The 22,675-nt window shown below is 43.0% G+C and overlaps 1 protein-coding gene and 1 pseudogene across 7 annotated transcripts in view; one reads left to right on the top strand and one right to left on the bottom strand.

Moving 5' to 3' along the window:
- Window positions 1-18,428, bottom strand: part of TMEM219 (transmembrane protein 219) — a 28,908-nt gene extending 10,480 nt beyond the window's left edge. For 2 of the 7 annotated variants that reach the window (XM_024560524.3, XM_024560525.3), the window contains exons 1-2: window positions 506-606; window positions 34-255 (exon numbers count right to left, since the gene is read on the bottom strand). In XM_024560524.3, the coding sequence (XP_024416292.1) occupies window positions 34-41 (8 nt within the window). In that variant the 5' untranslated portion in view covers window positions 42-255; window positions 506-606. Of the gene's footprint in view, window positions 1-33; window positions 427-505; window positions 642-18,295 lie in introns of those variants that run through there. The other 5 variants (XM_045195507.3, XM_045195508.3, XM_024560527.3 and 2 more) reach the window with 5 other exon arrangements.
- Window positions 18,429-20,375: 1,947 nt separating this feature from the next.
- Window positions 20,376-22,424, top strand: LOC112304738 (ATP synthase subunit f, mitochondrial pseudogene; annotated as a pseudogene).
- Window positions 22,425-22,675: the final 251 nt, after the last annotated feature.

Genomic DNA, 22,675 nt, shown 5'->3' with positions numbered 1-22,675 from the left:
ACTAAATGCGGCAGATAAAAGTTTGCATAATACTTGGCCATGCAGGAACTCAACAAGTGACCATTTCTTTTCTATTTTTCCGTGTCATATTTATCTTCAAAACCAGGTGAGGCAAGGCAAAAAATACTGTAGGGAAAACCGAGGCTCGTGGACATTAACACGAATGGTAGGGAATGGTAGGGCCAAGGTGTCTCCTGTTTCCAAGTGAAGTGCTCTTTCCCAGGAGAGATGCAACAGCCTGATGAAAAGGAACATCTGGAAAGAGGATGGGGATAGAAGAGCTCCAGGAAAATGCAGGTGTCACAAAGGCTCAGCCCCCTGCCCTGCCTCCCGTCCCCGGCACATTTGTAAAGGGGGAAAAGGCAGGAAAGGAGAGGGCAGAGGCTAAGGGTCAGCGACTGATGGTGCCCCTGGGCTTCCCCTTCCCCTAGCCGCCCTGCAGGAACTCTACACACGCATCCCTTCCCAGTCTATAGCTTGGAGTCCGCCCGCCGCTCCCTCTCACCGCTCGGAGCCGGTCGAAGCCGGGCCCCGGCGACGTCACGCGCGGGGCCGCGAAGGGGCGGAGTTCGTGATGCGGACCCTCCTCCTCCCACCTCAAGGCGGAAATCCGCCTGCGCTGTGCCCAAGCTTGCGGCCGCCTCTCCTCAAATCCGTGTGGGGATGTGCCAAGAGGATGTCCAATGAGGGGGTAAAGGGAAATATGTAACTCCGCGGAAGGTGCGTACAAGGGAAAGGGGCAAGGGGGCTAACCCCAGAGATGTTGTTTCAACTGTAGCTCTCCCTCTGCAGACTGTGAGGGTACTTAAACGTGATTCTCGTCGCAGGCATTCTCCTGTCGCTAGGCTCCCACCCGCGCCAATAGCACAGCCCAGCGCCGCGCCCAGGTTCCGGCCAAGGACTTGGGTCCGCCCCGGGGTGGGTCTCCACTCCCAGGCCCTTGGTTTTCTGGAAGGGTATGCTCCGTTTTCTCTGTAGCTTACAAAATCATGTTAAATGTTTTCGCATCAGTTGTGGCCCCTGACTTTTAGTCATTTTTTTTTCTTTTTTTTAAATCCTTACTGTAGGATATGTTTATTGATTTTAGAGAGTGGAGGCGGGGGGAAGAGTGGGAGGCAAAAAACAAAACAAAAACACAACGCTCATAGAAACATCCCTCAGTTGCCTCCCGTGAACGCCCCCACGGGCATCCAATGTGTATGGAGCCATCCGGCCAGGCTAGTAACTCCTTAATGAATAGGATCCTACAAGCTGCAAGGCTGCTCAATAGATACTATCTCATTTCACTTTTGTCCACATTTTAGAGTTGAGAACGCAGAGGTCCATCTTACCTGAAATAACAGGACAAGTACAGCCAAGAACCTGGATTCAAATCCTGCCTCTCTGTGCCCTTCCATAAGCTATAACCACGCTTTTCTGGGGATGGAGTTTATTCCTCTGTTAAAGAGGATCATGGTGTGTACCTCACTGGTTGGCTGGGAAGCTGAAACAAAGTGCGGGAAAACATGGGCCCAAATGTCCACGGAGCACACAACCAGCACTGGACCCATGTAGAAAAGGGTTTGAGTACTAAACTCTATTGAGGCCCCCTTAAGGCAGAGATCATGTCATTTCTGTACCACCTCCAGAAGTTATAGCACAAAATCATCTCTTATAAGGCCAAATGATACTTGCCAAGGGTGCCAAAATCATTCAATGGGGGAAAATTTGTCCTATTCAACAAATGGTGCTGGGAAAACTGGGTATCCACATACAAAAGAAGGACGTTAAATTCTTACCTTTACACCATATACAAAAGTTAATTAAAAATGTATGGACGAACTAAATGAAGCAGCTGAAACCATAAAACTTTTAAAGATTTTATTTATTTTTATTTCTTTATTTTTAAAGGTTTATTTATTTTTACAGAGAGGGGAAGGGAGGGAGAAGGAGAAGGAGAGAAACAGCAATGTGTGGTTGCCTCTTACGTGCCCCCACTGGGGACCTGGCCCACAACCCAGGCGTGTGCCCTGACTGGGAATAAAACTGGCAACCCTTTGGTTTGCAGGCCAGCACTCAGTCCACTGAGCCACATCAGCCAGAGTGAAACTATAAAACTTTTAGAAGAAAACATAGGGGGAAAGCTTTACAACATTGGATTTGGCAATGATTTTTTGGATGATACCAAAAGCACAGGCAGCAAAAGAAAAAAATAGATAAGTTGGACTACATCAAAATTTAAAACTTCTTTGCATTAAAGGACACAACAGAATGAAAAGACAACCCGTGACATGAGAGGAAACATTTGCAAATTATATATCTGTGAAGGAGTTCATATCTAAAAGATGTAAAGACTAGTCCTACAACTAAACAACACATAAAGCCAACCCAATTAAAAAGTGCACAAAGGACTTGAATAGACATTTCTCCAAAGAAGATATACAAATGACCAATAACACATGAACAGGTGTTCCATGTCACTAACATTAGGAAAATGCAAATCAAAACCACAATTAGGCTCTAGATTACACCTATTAGAATGGCTTTTTTTTTTTTTAAAGGAGAACAACAAGTGTTGGCAAGCCTGTGGAGAAAATGGAACCCTTGTGCACCATTGGTAGGAATGTAAAATGGTACAGCCGCTATGGAAAACAGACCGGTATATCTTCAAGAAATTAAAAATAGAGCCCTGGCTGGTATAGCTGAGTGTGTTGAGCATAGGCCTGGGAACCAAAGGGTCACCAGTTTGATTCCCAGTCAGGGCACATGTCTGGGTTGCAGGCCAGGTCCCCAGTAGGGGGCATGTGAGAAGCAGCCACACACTGATGTTTTTCTCCCTCTCTTTCTCCTCCCTTCCCCTCTCTCTAAAAATAAATAAAATCTTAAAAAAAAATTAAGAATAGCATTACCATATTATCCAGCAATCCTACTTTTCAGGACATACCCCCACGAGTTAAAAGTAGGATTTCTTTTTTTTTAATTTATTTCAAATATATTTTATTGATTATGCTATTACAGTTGTCCCATTTCCCCCCTTCACTCCACTCCATCCTGCTCACCCCCTCCCTCCCACATTCCCCCCCTATAGTTCATGTCCATGGGTCATACATATAAGGTCTTTGGCTTCTACATTCCCTATACTATCCTTACCCTCCCCTTGTCTATTTTCCACCTACCATTTATGCTACTTATTCTCTGTACCTTCCCCCCTCTCTCCCCCTCCCACTCCCCCACTGATAACCCTCCATGTGATCTCCATTTCTGTGGTTCTGTTCCTGTTCTAGTAGTTTGCTTAGTTTGCTTTTCTTTTTGTTTTAGGTGTGGTTGTTAATAACTGTGAGTTTGCTGCCATTTTACTGTTCATATTTTTTATCTTCTTTTTCTTAGATAAATCCCTTTAAAATTTCTTATAAGAAGGGCTTGGTGATGATGAACTCCTTTAACTTGACCTTATTTGGGAAGCACTTTATCTGCCCTTCCATTCTAAATGATAGCTTTGCTGGATAGAGTAATCTTGGAGGTAGGCCCTTGCCTTTCATGACTTGGAATACTTCTTGCCAGTCCCTTCTTGCCTGTAAGGTCTCTTTTGAGAAATCAGCTGACAGTCTTATGGGAACCCCTTTGTAGGTAACTGTGTCCTTTTCTCTTGCTGCTTCTAAGATTCTCTCCTTCTGTTTCATCTTGGCTAATGTAATTATGATGTGCCTTGGTGTGTTCCTCCTTGGGTCCAGCTTCTTTGGGACTCTCTGAGCTTCCTGGACTTCCTGGAAGTCTATTTCCTTTGCCAGATTAGGGAAGTCCTCCTTCATTATTTGTTCAAATAAGTTTTCAATTTTTTGTTCTTCCTCTTCTCCTTCTGGCACCCCTATAATTTGGATGTTGGAATGTTTCAAGATGTCCTGGAGGTTCCTAAGCCTCTCTTCATTTTTCCGAATTCTTGTTTCTTCATTCTTTTCTGGTTGGATGTTTCTTTCTTCCTTCTGGTCCACACTATTGATTTGAGTCCCAGTTTCCTTTGCATCACTATTGGTTCCCTGTACATTTTCCTTTGTTTCTCTTAGCATAGCCTTCATTTTTTTATCTAATTTGCGACCAAATCCAACCAATTCTGTGAGCTTCCTGATTACCAGTGTTTTGAACTGTGCATCTGAAAAGTTGGCTATCTCTTTGTTGCTTAGTTGTATTTTTTCTGGAGCTTTGATCTGTCCTTTCATTTGAACCATTTTTTTCTTGTCTTGGTGCGCCTGTTACGTAAGGGGCGGAGCCTTAGGTATCCACCAGGGCAGGGTAATGCTGGTTGCTGCGCTATGACACTGTATGTGGGGGAGGGGTCCAAGGGGGAGCAATGGCGCTTGCTCTACTCTCTGCTGGTTTTCAGTCACTTCCCCCGCTACCCACAATCAAATTGGGTCCCTCTGGTGCTGATTCCCGAGTGGGTGGGGTTGTGTATGTTCTGGGACCCTGTGGGTGTCTCCAACGGACTCTCCTGTGAGGCTGGGAGTTTCTCCTGCTGCCTCCTCAACCCCCACAGGTGTTTTCAATCAGAGGTTTGCGGCTTTATTTCCCCATGCTGGGACTCTGGGTTTCAAGGTCTGTCACCTGGTCCACCAGCTGCTGCCTCACTGCCAGCTGCAGCTTTGCCCATCCCGCTCCACAATCCGCCATCTCGCTGGATCCTCCAGCCACCACCTTGCCGCGAGTCCTCTTCCACCTGGCTGCCCGTCTCTGCCCCTCCTACCGGTCTGGAAGAATGTTTCTTCTTTATCTCCTTGGTTGTCAGACTTCAATGCAGTTCGATTTTCTGTCAGTTCTGGTTGTTTTTTGTTTTTAAATTGTTGTCCTTCTTTTGGTTGTGCGAGGAGGCACAGTGTGTCTACCTACGCCTCCATATTGGCCGGAAGAAAAAAGTAGAGTTTCCAAAAGATATTTGTACGCCCAAGATCATAGCAGCATTACTCACAAGTACTAAAAGGTAGAAGCAACCCAAGTGTCCATCGACAGAGGAATGAATAAACAAAATATGGTATATACATACAATGGAACATTATTGAGCCTTAAAAAGGAAGGACAGCCCTGACTGGGTGGCTCAGTTGGTTGGAATGTCTTCCCATACACCAAAAGGTTGGGGGTTTGATTCCTGGTCAGGACACATACCTAGGTTGCCGGTTTGATCCCTGATCAGGGAGTGCACGGGCAATGATCAATGTTTCTCTCTCACACTGATGTCTGCCTGTCTGTCTGTCTGTCTCTATTTCCCCCTTCCTCTCTCTCTTAGGTCAATAAACATATCCTTGGGCAAGGACTTAAAAAAAAGAGGAATGGAAATCTGGCACATGCTACAACATGGATGAACCTTTTACAATGTGAAATAAGCCAGTCACGAAAAGACAAATATTGTATGATTCCACTTTTATGAGGTACCCAGAGTAGTCATTAAGACAGTAGAATGATGGGAATGAGGAGTTAGAGTCTAATGTGTTTAGAGTTTGAGTTTTGCAAGATGAAAAGAGCTCTGGAGATGGAAGGTGGTGATGGCTGGGAAACAAGATGGATGTACTTAACACTACTAAACTATACACTTAAAATGGTTAAGATGGTAAATGTTGTTATGTGTATTTTGCTATAATTAAAAATAATTTTTAAGAAACTGGAGGGAGCCCTGGCCAGTGTGGCGCAGTGGTTGGAGCATTGCCTAGTAACCGAAAGATTGAGGGTTTGACTCCCAGTCAGGGCACATGCCTGGGTTTTGGGTTCATGCCTGTTCTGGGTGCTGGAGCATGCAATCCCCACCCCCACCTGGTCCAGACACCTACAATCCCCAGTCCTGGTCCCAGTGCGATCCCTGGTTTGGGTGCATGCAAGGCAACCAATTGATGCTTCTCTCGCAGGAATCTTTCTCTCCCTCCTCTTTCTAAAAAAGCAAATGAAAATGTCCTAGGTGAGGATGGAAAGAGGGAGGGAGGGAGGGAGTGAGGGTGAGTAGGAGGGAAGAAGAAAGGAAGGAAGGAAGGAAGGAAGGAAGGAAGGAAGGAAGGAAGGAAGGAAGGAAGAAAGAAACTGGAGGAACGGTGGAATTTATGTCAGTCTCCTAGACTATAGTGAGTGTTTTATAAATGCCACTGATTAACTTAACTGAAATTCCAAGCATAGGAACTATTTTCTTCTCAAAGGAAAAATAAAAGTGTGACTGATAGAGAATTTTAGAATCTAGGGATTGTAAGGCACTTCATAAACGAACAAGTTCAACAACCTTCCCTCCCTTTATTTTTCAAATGCTAAACTGATGTCTGGAGAGGTTAAGGGACTTGTCCCAAGTCTCCCAACTAGTAGGCCTCAGTGTCTCAATACCAAATCAAGTCCTTTCCCAATAAACCCTTCTTCTTCAGCCCTGCCAAGAGATGTCTCCTGAAATCTTCAAAGGTCTCTGCCCATTTAGCCACACCCTGCCCACTCTGGGCCAACTAGGCAGGCTTTCCTTAGTTTTGGTCTAATGTCTCAGGCCAACACCTCAGTTTCTGGAGCAGTATGTTCTTGCAAGCCCCAGGTCTTTCATAGTTTGAGCGTATAGTATTCACTCTATAAATATTTGTTGATTGATTTATTCAAAACAACTTCACACAGACCTGTTTCCTGAGAACTCACCAATTTTCAGTCGCATTTTATGGTTGGGAACACATTTTCCCATGCTTGAATGTTTGTGAAATTTAAGTCAAAACACAAAAGAAAGTGTATTCATCAACAACTATTTTTTAGTGTCTGTTATGGTCCAGGTACAAAGTTAATATCTATCCAGTAAAAACTTTGTCAAGCTTCTAAAAATGACAAGCCTGATTTGTAGGGTAAGATAAGGCATGAAAGTGTTGGTACACAACAGGAAGTCAACAAATGTGAGTCCCCCCAGTATTCTTGCACTGCAGAGTAATTGGGCATATTTGGACAGAAGTTCCTTTAAATGACCATAATTAATATTTACTCATATAGTCAAACCAAGCAATTCTATGGACCAATAGAGGCAAACAGGTTAGAGAAAAGAATTGCCTCAAGGCCTGAGCATCAGGGTAAATGGATATGAACAAATGTCTGATACAGGGAAAAAAAGGAAAGGCGGTGGTGGGGGCACAAGAGCACACAGAATTGGTTGTGTATTGTAATGCTCCAGCATTATGCCAACATTCTGACTTCATCCACTCATCATGCTCTTAAGGTAGATGTTACAGGACAACCTGCTCCTAAACAGCTTACATAATTTAACTTAGAACACACGGATAATAGGTAGCAGAAGCTGGCTTATAACTTAAGCCTGACTACAGCCTACAGGTGAGAATCAGAAAGCCGAGGAGGGAATCACCCAGCCCCTTGAAAGGAATCGGGAGAGGGGTTCCTTGATCACTCCATGGTGATACATTTCCCTCAGAGCTCTGGGCCAGACAGAGTTTCTTCCAGGGATCTGTTTGATTTTTTTCTCCTTCAAGATTATTGTCTTAAAACTTTTTTAGGGATAAAGATGCCTTTGCAAATCTGATGAGAGAACCAAGATGGCAGCGTAGGTGGACACACTGCGCCTCCTCGCACAACCAGAGCTGACGGAAGGTCGAGCGGCAAGGAAGTCCGACACCAGGGAAATAAAAAATAAACATTCATCCAGACCGGTAGGAGGGGCAGAGACGGGCACCGGGGTGGAGAGGACTCATGTGGCTGTGGCGGGACTGAGACTGGCGGAGTGTGGGAAGAACAGCCCAGGCAGTCAAGCACTAGCAGACCCTGGCGCAGGCAGTCAAGCACTAGCAGACCCTGTGGCCCCACATCCGCGCATAGATAAACCGGTCGGACAGTGGGGAAGCGAAGCAGACCGAGCAACCCAGGGCTCCAGCTCGGGGAAGTGAAGCCTCAAACCTCTGATTGAGGATGCTCGTGGGGGTTGGGGCGGCAGCAGGAGAGACTCCCAGCCTCACGGGAGAGGTCATTGGAGAGACCCACAAGGGCCTGGGGTGTGCACAGGCCCATCTACTCGGGAGCCAGCACTGGAGGGACCCAGTTTGATTGTGGGTAGCTGAGTGAAGGATTGAGATCCGGAGGAGAGTGGAGCAAGCTCCAGTGCTCCCTCTTGGCCCCTCCCCCACGTACAGCGTCACAGCGCAGCGACCAGCGTTACCCCGCCCCACAGAACGCCTAAGGCTCCGCCCCTTTAAGTAACAGACGCACCAAGACAAAAAAAAAAAATGGTCCAAATGACAGAACACTTCAAAGCTCCAGAAAAAATACAACTAAGTGAGGAAGAGATAGCCAACCTATTGGATGCACAGTTCAAAACACTGGTTATCAAGATGCTCACAGAATTGGTTGAATCTGTTCGAAAACCAGATGAAAAAATGAAGCCTATGCTAAGAGAAACAAAGGAAAATGTACAGGGAACCAATAGTGATGCAAAGGAAACTGGGACTTAAATCAACGGTGTGGACCAGAAGGAAGAAAGAAACATCCAACCAGAAAAGAATGAAGAAACAAGAATTCAAAAAATATGAGGAGAGGCTTAGGAACCTCCAGGACATCTTGAAACGTTCCAACATCCAAATTATAGGGGTGCCAGAAGGAGAAGAGGAAGAACAAAAAATTGAAAACTTATTTGAACAAATAATGAAGGAGAACTTCCCTAATCTGGCAAAGGAAATAGACTTCCAGGAAGTCCAGGAAGCTCAGAGAGTCCCAAAGAAGCTGGACCCAAGGAGGAACACACCAAGGCACATCATAATTACATTACCCAAGATTAAACGCAAGGACCTACATCCAAGATTACTGTATCCAGCGAAGGTATCATTTAGAATGGAAGGGAAGATAAAGTGCTTCTCAGATAAAGTCAAGTTAAAGAAGTTCATCATCACCAAGCCCTTATTATATGAAATGTTAAAGGGACTTACCTAGGAAAAAGAAGATCAAAAATAGGAGCAGTAAAAATGACAGCAAACTCACAGTTATTAACGACCACACCTAAAACCAAAACAAAAGAAAACTAGGCAAACAACTAGAACAGGAAAAGAACCATAGAGATGGAGATCACGTGAAGGGTTATCAATAGGGGAGTGGGAGGGGGAGAGGGAGGGAAAGGTGCAGAGAATAAGTAGCATAGATGATAGGTGGAAAATAGACAGGGGGACGGTAAGAATAATGTAGGAAATGTAGAAGCCAAAGAACTTATAAGTATGACCCATGGACATGAACTATAGGGGGGGAATGTGGGAGGGAGGGGGTGGACAGGATGGAGTTGAGTGAAGGGGGGGAATGGGACAACTGTAATAGCATAATCAATAAATGTATTCAAAATTTTTTTAAAAAAGAAAATCTAATGAAAGCTTTTCATTCATTCATTCATTCATTCGTTCATTCATTCAGATATTCATTCAACAAACACCTCTGAGTTACCAGACTCTATTCTGTGGGCTGGAATACAATGGCAGAAAAAGTATGCAGGATCCCCAGCCTTCTGGAACTACAGTTTGCCTATGGACCCTCTCCCTGGAAAAATGCACTTTCACCTAAATGTTTACATGTAGTTTCGGTTAGTGGAAACTCAGTCCTCTTGAAGCCCATCCTTGGACAAGAGCCCCTATTTATTTCATAAGGGTCCTTCTACCCTAGCTGGACCTCAGTTTTGTGTTTAGTTTTATATCAGAGCTGCTTGATAAAATTAGTCCTTCTCTCCCCCTTTAGTATTAATACTTGGTTTTATCCTGTGCTTATTCATTCATTCAATTGACTGATCCATTCATTCAGCAAACATTTGAACACTTGTTAAATGCCAGGTACTTGATTAGACACTGAGGGAAGCGAAATGAAAATCCTTAGTGAAAGAAGCAGTTAAACAAAGAATTATGATAAAATGTCAAATTCCATAAGAGATAGATAATGTATCATATGAGAACAATAGGTATCCTGTACCAAATAACTACTAAATGGGTCAAGCACTTAACAGCCTTCAAATGTTTTTTTGTTCAATCATGCCAATCACAAAACAAAATGGGTATTATCCCTCTTTTATAGATGAGAAAACCAAGGCTTAGCAATGTTAGGAAACTTGCCTGTGGTTTGCAGCTGGTCAGCAGCTATATGTTTATAAACTTAGAATAAGAGATATTTTTATTTATTTATTTTTAGAGAGGAAAGGAAGGAGAAAGAGAGGGAGAGAAACATCAATATGTGGTTGCATCTCACGCGCCCCCTACCGGGGACCTGGCCCACAATGCGGGCCTGTGCCTTAAACTGGGAATCGAACCAGAGACCTTTTGGTTTACAGGCCTGCACTCAATCCACTGAGCCACTCCAGCCAGGGGAAGAGATACTTTCTAAAGCAAGAAATAAATACAGAAAACATAAATGAAAAATGGATCAACTTAATTATTTAAAATTAAAAGCCTCTATATGATAAAAGACCTCATACAAGTGAGAAGTAGGAGAAAATAACTGAAATATATCTTAATAGTCAAGGGATTAGCAGTAGCTAATAATGTCCCCTCCCCAAGGTAAAACTTATATGGTAAACTTATATGGTAAAACTTATATGGTAAAACCACAGATTTTAATGGTAAAATGTTATAAGCTTTGACAAATGTAATGCCCGTCTAAACAACCCAATCAAAAGATAAAGGCCTGACCTGACCAGTGTGGCTCAGTTGGTTGGGCATCGTCCCGCAAAGTGAAAGGTCGCTGGTTTGATTCCCAGTCAGGGTGCATGCCTGTGTTGCAGGTTTGGTACCAGTTGGGTACCACAAGAGGCAACCGATCAATGTCTCTCATATGGATGTTTTTCTCCCTCTTTTTCCCTCCCTTCCCTCTCTAAAAATAAATAAATAAAATCTTTTAAAAAAACAAAATAGGGGAGAACCAAGATGGCGGCGTAGGTAGACACACTGCGCCTCCTCGCACAACCAGAACTGACAGAGAATCGAACAGCAAGGGGGACCAACACCAAGGAAACAGAAAATAATCATTCATCCAGACTGGTAGGAGGGGCGGAGACGGCACTGGGGTGGAGAGGACTCGCGTGGCTGTGGTGGGACTGAGACTGGCGGAGTGTGGGACAAATGGCGCAGGCAGTCCGAGCACTAGCAGACCCTGCGGTCCCACATTTGCACAGATAAACCCAGAGGGCCGGACTCAGAGTGGCGGAGAGTGGGGCAGGCAGAGTGGCGGGTAGCACATTGCGGCACCACATTCGCCCACAGATAAACCGGACTAACGGCGGGCAGAGAAGCAGACCGCTGCGCAACCCAGGGCTCCAGCTCGGGGAAATAAAGCCTCAAACCTCTGATTGAAAGCGCCCCTGGGGGTTGGGGCGGCAGGAGAGACTCCCAGCCTCACAGGAGAGGTTGTTGGAGAGACCCACAGGGGCCTAGAGTGTGCACAGGCCCACTTACTCGGGAACCAGCACCAGAGGGGCCCAGTTTGATTGTGGGTAGCGGAGTGAAAGACTGAAATCCGGAGGAGAGTGAAGCGGGCGCCATTGCTCCCTCTCGGCCCCACCCCCACGTACAGCATCACAGCGCAGCGACCAGCATTACCCCGCCCCGGTGAACACCTAAGGCTCCGCCCCTTAAAGTAACAGACGCACCAAGACAAACAAACAAAAAAAATGGCCCAAATGACAGAACACTTCAAAGCTCCAGAAAAAATACAACTAAGTGACGAAGAGATAGCCAACCTATCCGATGCACAGTTCAAAGCACTGGTTATCAATATGCTCACAGACTTGGTTGAATCTGTTCGAAAAACAGATGAAAAAATGAAGCCTATGCTAACAGAAACAAAGGAAAATGTACAGGGAACCAATAGTGATGAGAAGGAAACTGGGACTCAAATCAATGGTATGGACCAGAAGGAAGAAACAAACATTCAACCAGAAAAGAATGAAGAAACAAGAACTTGGAAAAATGAGGAGAGGCTTAGGAACCTCCAGGACACCTTGAAACGTTCCAACATCCGAATTATAGGGGTGCCAGAAGGAGAAGAGGAAGAACAAAAAATTGAAAACTTATTTGAACAAATAATGGAGAACTTCCCCGATCTGGCAAAGGAAATAGACTTCCAGGAAGTCCAGGAAGCTCAGAGAGTCCCAAAGAAGCTGGACCCAAGGAGGAACACAACAAGACACATCATAATTACATTACCCAAGATTAAACGCAAGGACCTACGTCCAAGATTACTATATCCAGCAAAGCTATCATTTAGAATGGAAGGGAGGATAAAGTGCTTCTCAGATAAGGTCAAGTTGAAGAGGCTCATCATCACCAAGCCCTTATTATATGAAATGTTAAAGGGAGTTACCTAAGAAAAAGATCAAAAATAGGAACAGTAAAAATGACACCAAACTCACAGTTATTAACGACCACACATAAAACAAAAACGAGAGCAAACTAGGCAAACAACTAGAACATGAGGGTTGTCAATAAGGGAGTGGGAGGGGGAGAGAGGGGTAAAGGTACAGAGAATAAGTAGCATAGATGATAGGTGGAAAATAGACAGGGGGAGGGTAAGAATAGTGTAGGAAATGTAGAAGCCAAAGAACTTATAAGTATGACCCATGGACATGAACTATGGGGGGGGAATGTGGGAGGGAGGGGGGTGGGCAGGATGGAGTGGAGTGGGGGGGGAAATGGGACAACTGTAATAGCATAATCAATAAATATATTTAAAAAAAAAATAAAAAAACAAAATAGATCGTTATTAGTTTAAGGTGCTAATTGTAATTCTGAACGTAACCACTCTAAAAAACAATTACAAATATAAGGGAAAATGAAAAGGGAATCAAAATGGTATGTAACTAAAAAAAGAAGGAAACATAAAGTAGTAATGGAGGAATGAGGATATCACATACAGAAAACAAATAACAAATAGCAAAAGTCCTTCCTTATCAGTTATTATTTTAAGTGCGAATGGACTAAACTCTCCAGTTAAAAGACAGAGTTTTGTGAAATGGATTTTAAAAAGAAAATCTCTGCTCTCGCTGGTGTGGCTCAGAAGATTGAGTGCCAGCCTAAGAACCAAAAGGTTGCTGGTTCGATTCCCAGTCAAGGACATGCTTGGGTTGCAGCCCAGGTCCCCAGGGTATGGGAGAAGCAAAGATGGATGTTTCTCTTCCTCTCTTGTTCTTTCCCTTCCCTTCTCTCTGAAAATAAATAAAAATCTTTAAAAAGGAAACATCTACATGATATTTACAAGAGATTCATTTGAAATCCAAAGACATAGGTTGAAAGTAAAAAGACAGAAAAAAGATACTCTATACAAATAGTAACCAAAAGAGAACAGGGCTGGTTATGCTAATATCAGACAACATAAATTTTAAGTGAAAAATTGTTTTAAGAGACAAAGAAGGACATTATATATTGATGAAAGGGTTAATTCATAATGAAGAAATAACAATTATAAACATTATACACTCCTAACAACAGAGCCCCAACATATATGAAACAAAAATTGAAAAAATTGAAAGGAAAAAAACAGTTCTTTAATAATAGTTGGAAATTAGGTATATAAATGTTCGATCACTATGTTGTAGACCTGAAACTAATATAATATTGTATATCAACTATAACTGAACAATAAAATTTTAGAAACTGTTAGAAATTTATACACCCCACTTTCAACAATGGTTAGAACAAATAGGACATCATCAAGGAAATAGAAAATTTGAACTATGCTATAATTCAGTTAAACCAGTCAGACATATAGAGAGCACTCCACCCAACAACAGCAGAATATACATACTTCTCAAGTGCACGTGGAAGATTTTTTAGGATAGACCATATATCAGGTCACCAAACAAATCTCAATATTAATTTCAAAGGTTAGAATCATACAAAGTATCTTCTCCAACCCCAGTGGAATAAAACTAGACATCAATAACATGAAGAAACTGGAAAATTCACACATATATGGAAATTAAACAACACACCCTTAAACAACCAGTGATTCAAAGAAGAAACCACAAGGAAATTAGAAGAGACTTTGAGATGAGTGCAAATGAAAAACATATACCAAAACAGATGTTTTGCATCCTCCATAATGGATGCAAAGAAAGCAGTGCAGAGAAGGAAATTTATAGCTGTGGACACCTACATTAAAAAAGAGAAAAGATGCCCTGACCAGTGTGGCTCAATTGGGTGGGCATCATCCCACAAAGAAAAAGGTCACTGGCTTGATTCCTAGTCAGGCTCGTGCCTTGGTTGTGGGTTCAGTCCCTGGTCGGGGCAGGTATGAGAGGCAACTGATCAATGTTTCTCCCTCACATCGATGTTTCTCTCCCTCTCTTTCTCCCTCCCTTCCCATCTCTCTAAAAATAAATAAATAAAATATTTTTTAAAAAAGAATATTATCCTGGGGAGGACTGGGGGTTACGCTGGGGTGGGGGGAAAAGGCAGAGAATTGTATTTGAACAACAATAAAATTAGAGAAAAACAAACAAACAAGAAAACAAAGAATATTATCCAGTGAAAAGCAAACCCACAGAATAGGAGAAAATATCTCAAATCATATATCTGATAAGGGGATAATATCTACAATACATGAAGCACTCCTACAACTCAACAACAAAATCAACCCAATTTTTTAAATAGGCAAAGGACTCGAATAGACATTTCTCCAAAGGGGTTATAAAAATGGCCAATAAGCACATGAAGAGATGCGCAATATCATTAGTCACTAGGGAAATGCCAACCAAAACCGCAATGAGATAATACTTCATGAGACTTCTGGTCAAGATGGCGACATAGGCAAACATGGCTCACTTCCTTGCACAACCACATCAAAATTACAACTAAAATATAGAACAACCATCACTCACAACAGTCAGAAATTGAGTTGAATGGGAGTTTCATAACTACAGAATTAAAGAAAACACATCCATCCAGACTGGTAGGAGGAGTGGAAACATGGAATGGGCTGGTCCCCTCTCTCTCAAACCCCAAGTTGATATATTTCACTGCTTCCTTGGCATCTTCACTTGGATATCTAATGGGTCTCAGAAAGTATCCAAAATGGAATTCTTGATCTTTCCCCTTGTAAGTTTCTTTACCTTCAAGCTTCTTATCTCAGTTAATGGCAACTTATTTTTTTTCAGTAGCTTCAGCTACACACCTCTAGGTCATGTTTAAGTCCTTTTTCTTTCATGCCACTTCAGTTCTATGGCTCTACCTTAAAAACATATCCAGAATCCATCCACTTCATACCACCTCCACTATTACCATGTTGGTCCAAGCTGCGATCATCTCACACAGGACTACTTACCAATGTCTCTGCTTCTACCCTCGCCCCCATGACAGTCAGTTCTAAATACAGCAACCAGAGTGGCTTTAAAAAGAAAAGTAAGATGCTCTGGCCTGGTGGCTCAGGTGGTTGAAGTGTTGTCCCATACACCAAAATGTTGCAGGTTCTATTCCCAGTCAGGGCACATGCCTGGGTTGTGGGTTCAATCCCTGGTCAAGGCGCATACAGGAGGCAACCAATTGATGTTTCTCTCTCACATCGATGTTTCTGTATCCCTCCCTCTCTCTCTCTAAAAATCAATACACATATCTGTGAGTGAGGATTAAAAAATTTTTAATAAAAAATAAAAGAATAAAAGTAAGATCATGTTACTCTTCTGCTTAAAACTGTGCAATGACTCCTCATTTTACCTCGAGTGAAAGCCAGTATTGTCTCCACGGTCTGTGAGGCCCTCCAAGCTCTGGCCCCCACCACCAGTCTGACCCGTCTTCTACTGTCCTTCCCTTGCTCAGTGCACTGGCCTCCTTGACGCCCTTCAAATAGGTTAGGCCCGCTCTCGCCCCAGAGCCTTTGTGCTGGCTATTCTCACTACCTAGAAAGCTTTTTCTTAGCTATCTGCTTGGTTAACTCCCTTGCTTTCTTCAAGTCTTTCCTCAAAAGTCACCTTCTCAACGAGGCCTACCTGACTACCCTACTTAACGCTCACATCCCTTCCCACTGTGGGTACTCCTGAGCCTCCTTTGCTACTCTGCTTTTTATATTTCCATCGTGCCCCTTACCTTGTACCATACTATATAATTTATTTATTTATTATATCTACTGTTTATTGACTGCCCCTCACCAGACTATAAGCTTCATGAGGGCAGGAATCTTTGTTTTGTCACCAATTATCCTAAGGACCAAAACAATGCCTGGCACCTAGCAGGCATTTAATACATATTTGTTAAAGAAATGAATTCTTCAAAACTAATTTTGGATATTCACCAAATTTTCCCCAGCTGTGAACAATCCCCACCCTCCCCCAAACAGATGAAATTACCTCTTCTTTTTTGTGTGTGCTGCCTTTGCACCTTGTACCTTGCTTCATTTTCCAGATAACATTGTAATTTGTCTGTCTGGATTATGAGGGCAAGGGTTAGGACCTGACTGATTCATTTCTACATTTCTTGTGCTTAGTTCAGGGCCTAGCACATAATATATGTATATTATTTTGATGAATAAGCTCATAAAGCCACACCAAAATCAAAAGCCTGGAAATACCCTAATGGTGAGGCTGTGGGAAAACAGGCCCACCCACAGCGTTGATGGCACCAAGACACAAACTGATTTAAGCTTTCTGAAGGGCAAAGTAAATATGTCTATCAAGTTGAACATAACCTTTGACCTAGAAATTTTGCTTTTTAGGAATTTATCAGACAAACTTACTCATTTATGTATTCCAATAAGTATTAAAAAGATATTCATTGTTTATAATATCAAAAGACAAGACACAACCTAATTGTTCCATCAGTAGGGCCTTAAACAAATTATATATAGTAGAACCATAATAGAATCCTGTGCAGTTGCTGAATAGGATGAGACATATCTACATGTACAGACATGGAATAAGCTGTAAGATATGTCAAGTGGAAACACTATACTATAGGAAAACATAGAGTATGCTAATAATTGTGTCTCACCAAAAAATGGAGATTAGATACTCACACGCTAATTACATGCATAGAATGTTTTGGAAAGATAAACCAGAAGCTGAACGGTGGCTGCCTCTAGAAAAGAGAACTGGAGCACTAGAGGTCAAAGGCGGGGAAAACTTATTTTACACTATATATTACACTATTTACACTTATTTATACTATACATTATATATATGTTACTGTTTGGATTTTTAAATCATATGCATTATCTTTTCAATAATAATTTAAATGTTTAAATAATAAAAGAAGGCTTGCAGGTGCATATTGAGCAGGCAGAGAGAAGAGGTTTGGCCCTCCATTGTAACTGAGAAGGTCGATAGAAAAATGTCACATCTTTTTAAGCACCTCTGTCCTCAATCTCTCTCTTCCTCTCTCTTTGCCTCTCTGCTTCTGTCTCTGTTTCTTTGTCTCTTATCTATTTTTTTTTTTGGCTACCTCTTTCAAAATGAGTGGCTTGATCGGAGAGGCATCCTGGGATCTCAGGTATGTGGTCTGGTGAGAAAGGGGACAAGACTAGCACTGGAAACCTGGAATGGGACCCTGATCTTGCCGTAGAGCAATTCCTTGACTGCTGTGGCCATGGCCTACTGTGTCCAAAGCATCGTGATTCAGGCTGTTAAGTAAGAACCATATATCACAGGAGAGGCGGTCAGAGATTCCCTACAGCGGCTTGATTCAGAATGGGGGTTCTGAGTAATCAGGTTCTTCTATAGCAAGGCCCAGCCTGACATGAGCATACAAAGACTATCTGAATTCCAAAGGCCAGCACTGCCAGGGGAGTCTGGGATGCCAAAGGATCAGGGATAGCACCAGTCCTAGGGAAACTGTTTCATCATGCAAGGAACCTGAGGAAGAAACCATGGCCCACGGAGTGGAGGAAAGGAGAAAGGCAGGGATTTGGTGGGCGTGAGGGTTCCCAGGGATCAATCATCTCAGGCCGTGAAAGGAGAGCAAAAGCATCTGGGCTTTTTGGAAATAGAGTGAAGGCCATATTGTATGGGAAATGGCAGGAGTACAGAAAGGGAAGTGAATTGTTGAGGTATAAACTCCATCACTTAGCCTAAAACTTTTCCTGTTCTCTCCCATCTTCACAAGACAAGGCAGCTGTCATAGAATTGGGGCCTTTGCCCCTATGATTCCAGGGCTAGAGTGTCCTGAAAGATATTCTAGCCAATATTCTGGGTAATGCTAGAATTCGTCTATACTCTAGACTTAGTCCGCATACTTTCTGAACTTGTAGCTCTCAGAGACCATGGAACCTGGTATACAAAGTCCTTATATTTTCTCCTCCAGAGGAGCAGGCCTGAAGAATTTTCCCCATGCCTCTCTCTGACTGGCCCAAGTCCCAGCTCCCAGTAAGAAACCCATACCTGAGACAGCTGCACTTACTCCTCCAGAGCCAGCTTAAAGTCAAGAGGCAGCACAGTGCTGAGAAGCCCAGGAAGTCTCCCAGATTCCTCTGTGGTCAGGCCAGCTTCATTAAAATAAACTTTGTTCCCTGAGGATCTGTTCTTGAAGGTCTTACTGCGTACTTATCACAGTTCCCGTAGCTACAGGCTCACAGTGAGAAGGAAATGGGCATACATCAGCATCTTCCTGTAAAATGGGAATTTGACCTCACTTTATAGACAAACATGCAGCAGGCAACCTTGCAAATGGCCCAGCATGAACAGAGTTCAGAGAGTTCTGAATGACTTAAGTACATTAAATAAAATGATATGTGTGAGAATATGTGTTCTAATCCTTGGTTCAGCTTAGATACTTAATAGCTGTTAACCATTCATAACACTACTAACCTTTACATCTAACAGGGAAATCATCCAACTAAAAGGTTGCAAACTGGCAACTCCCAGGCCAAATCAAACCCATGGACCTGTTTTATATGATTTTTGAGTGTTTAAAACTTGTTTTGAGCCAACTTAAAAAAAACATCAGTATCTTTCAGTGAAAAAAAAAAATCCAGTTTCCAGTGTCAATGCCCTGCCATCAAAAGCTACTATAAAAAGAAAACAAAACAACAACAAAAAAAGCCACTAAGAACACAGCTGTGATTGAACAACGTTGGGCTTATTGACTTAGTGCAGTGAGGGTGACCACACAGTAAGGGCAACTGTCGGGCGTCTCAGTAAGAGAGTGTTATAAGTGACTTTTTATAGGACTTGAGCTTGTGTTAGGTTTCTGGGAAGGATTCAAGGAAAGGGGCATTGCTCTGGTTTTGATGTTGTGGAGAAGTGGGGATGGTTCTATGATTTGGTACCTTAAAAACATTTATCTAAACGTGGGAAGAAGGAGCAAGACTAAAGCTATCATTGACAAAGAAGCAGGTGCTGTTTATATTCGCCAGGATGGGGATAGCTGGTCATTTCCGTGTCTTGATGTGCTTTACTCTGTGTTCAGACACAATGACAAAGTGGTCTTATTCTTGTCTTGACCCACCACAGCCATGGAGGAGCCTTGTCTCTGTGCTGTGGGTGTTCTGCAAAAATGTTTATGTTCATCAGGAGAAAAAACAGTCTGGCTGCAAGTGTCATACTAGTTCTTTTCAATGCCAAGGCCTCAATGATAGCACCAGGCCAGCTCCAGGCCGTCAGGGGCTACTTTCTATTTCTCAGTCCCTCCCCTCTTGGCTGAGGGCTGATGGAGTCAGACCTCAGGACTGTAGTGTGCTGTCCAGCTCTTCACCACTGGCAAGATCTGGTTTATGAGGAGATTGTCAAGAGAATGTCTATGGTTAAACTGAGGTTAGTTTCTCCTTCTCCTTTTGTTGCAGGGTCGTTAATGGCAAGCTGGTACCAGATATTAGACCATGGTCTTTGAGTTTTGGCTAAGAAACAATTCAGAGCCAAGACTCAAATACAAGTTTATTTAAAAGGTCACAGACATAGAAGAGACAAATTACAGAGGCAAAAGAAGGGCCCTTGGAGCTTAGGAGAAAGAGAGCAAGGGTATATGCACCTTGAGGAAATAAAGGGGGAGGAAAAGCACTGACATGGGGTAGACACAGGGCAGAGGGCCAGAGAGAGACAGAGACACCTAACACTGAGTCCTTTGTCTTGGGGGCTTTTATCTGGAGGCCCCAGGGGAGTAACTCAATAGAATATTCATTAGATTTCCAGGCGTGTCTTTTCAGGGCAAGGGGACATTAGTCCTCGCAGCTATTCCTATTGTTAGCCATGGTGTTGCCCTGCCTGGCCGTGCTGCTTTTCTGGGACTGGTGCTGAAACACAACTGAGGCCGAGATGTTATCTCTAGTTCGACCAAAACTCTGTCTCTGAAGTCCACAGACCCGAGGCTTTGTTCTTAAGATTATGTGATGCAGATCAAAACCTCATTGTCCTGAGGGCTTAATGCTTAAAGAAGTGGTGTGCAAGGGCTCACACCAGGTTGTGTGAGGCTATTCTCCTGCCCCCTTGTTCTTCCTCTAAGTGGGTCTACCACATGAATGGCGACATGCCCGGGGACGAAAGGTCCGGGGAGGGTCTGAACCGCATGACCAGCATTATGAAGTGTCAGGGGGGCTGAACCGCATGACCAGTGATATGTTAGGGGAGGAAAGGTCACCCTGGGGCGAGGTCCCACCTTACAAATTACCTGTCATTTGGCACCCGGGTCTCTCTGCCCTGGGTGACCTTCTGTACCTGGCCTATTGTTCCTATGCTGCCTGTATCTGTCTGTCTACTCTATTAGGATGAGTTATCGAATCTTCCCTCCAACATGCTGATGGTTGCAGAGCAGCATTTAAGACTGGACAGACAGAGTACATCAGCCAATTGCATCATAGGAAATTACCAGAAACAAAATGCTTGTTAATCCTTGTAATAGTTCCTGAAGAAAGGGGTTTAGATTGCCAAACCCAGGCAATGAAAACATGGCCCGAAGTCTAGCTTGGTTTTGTAAGAGGTACAGAGTGACTGTCTTTTAGCAGAGCCACAGACTTCCACTTGACCTGCAGGGTTTATATGAGTGCAGCAAACAGTTTTTGCTGATGCATGAATTTCCCCTTGGTTTATGAATTTAAATTTAAATTGGTTGTTAGGCTTCTGAGTGAAAGTTGTGTCATCTACGATGTCTGCTGGGATTAGAGACAAGTTTTGGGTCACCTTTTCCAGTAGTGTTATCCCTGCTCCAGGTCGTATAGCTCACACAGCACGCGTGGTAAGAGAGTAGGTCATCCCTCGTGGGAGTTTTCCTGCATAGCCTGTTCTCGTCTCATTTTGAAGACTTCTGGGTATCATTCTCTAGAAAACATAACTCGGTGGAGAGGTGGTAGTTTAAAATATCTGAAGGGCTCTAACGATTACCTCAGATATGCAGGATAAGTTAGTGCGCAGCAGGCAGGTAAAAGCCTGATGTCTGTATAATAATTAGGACTTATACAGACATTGTATTGGGAGTATAAATCTCATTTATCGCAATAGCAGTAGCCAGTTTTTGGACTTTTGAGGTAAACAGATTCCTTTAGAATTACATAATTTCTGCAAGTAGGCTGGAGTATATTGGAAGACAATAAACAGACTATTGTAGCAAGAATAAGCCCAACATTAGTTCTCATTCCCAATGACCTAGGTTTGATCTCAGCAAAAGCATTTTGTTCAGGTCCAATTTTTACAATACCAAACTTTAGAACTAATTATGTAAGGAAAATTTAAGACCATAAAGGACTTGTAAAGGTTGGGGAGAAAATGCAGACAACTGTAACTGAGTAACAATAAAAATTTTTAAAAAAAGAAAGAAAGAAAATGTAAAAAAAAAAAGACTTGTAGAAGAAAATCTACCTCCTGAAGTGTTCGTAGACATTACATTTTTGTCAGCAAGATTAGGTGGTGAGGCAACAGGTCCAGCTTTGAGTTAAATTCAGAGCAGTAGCCAAAAAATAAGCACTAGGGCTTTATTTTTTAAGATATTATTTATTTATTTTTAGAGAGGGGAAGGGAAGGAAAAAGAGAGGGAAACATCACTGTGTGGTTGCCTCTCATGTGCCTCCTACTGGGAACCTGGCCTGCAACCCAGGCATGTGCCCTGACTGGGAATCGAACCAGAGACCCTTTGGTTTGCAGGCCAGCACTCAATCCACTGAGTCATACCATCCAGGGCTGGGCTTTGTTTTTTTTCCTAAGTAGCAACAGGAGATCGCAGGGAGTCAAAAATAACAAAATGAAAATAGGGAAGATCACATTAAGAAAACTTTTAATCAGAGAGCAGAACCCCCCGCCTGCCCTGCCCCTGGACTCCAAGATGTCATCGTTGTACCACTGAAGGAGAAGAAACTCGTGGAGGTCAAAATAGGGGAGCTGCCAAGCTGGATACTGATGAGGGATTTCACTTGTAAAGACATTGCTGGAGCATTTTAAAGAGGCTACTTCCGGTATTTACAAGTATGTCAATGTGAAGAAAGGGAATGTAGCTGGGGTTTCTATGGTGATGGCAGCTTAGGTGCCTTTCAACTACTGTGGTTCTTATAAGAGATTCAAACATGAGCAGCAACACAAGTACCACTGAAGAGGGCCCACTGTGGACACCACATTCCTGACCATGACCTCTGCCCAGCACCTCTGAATCCTTTCATATCGTAATTAACAACTAATAAAAGTTGACTGGTTTAAAAAAAAACTTTTAGGCAGTTCAAGGCGGAGTTGAAGACAGTAATAGGCAAGATTACTGGTGAACAAAGGGTATGGAAAAGAATACTGAAGAACCAAAAAATTAATCTTGTTTTGTTGTTTTCTGCAGAAATTGTTCATGTGTGTGGT

The sequence above is a fragment of the Desmodus rotundus genome, chromosome 1 (genome assembly GCF_022682495.2).
Source record: "Desmodus rotundus isolate HL8 chromosome 1, HLdesRot8A.1, whole genome shotgun sequence".
Lineage (NCBI taxonomy): Eukaryota > Metazoa > Chordata > Mammalia > Chiroptera > Phyllostomidae > Desmodus > Desmodus rotundus.
The sequence above is the reverse complement of the archived record's forward strand: the minus strand, read 5'-3'. Positions and strand labels throughout refer to the sequence as shown.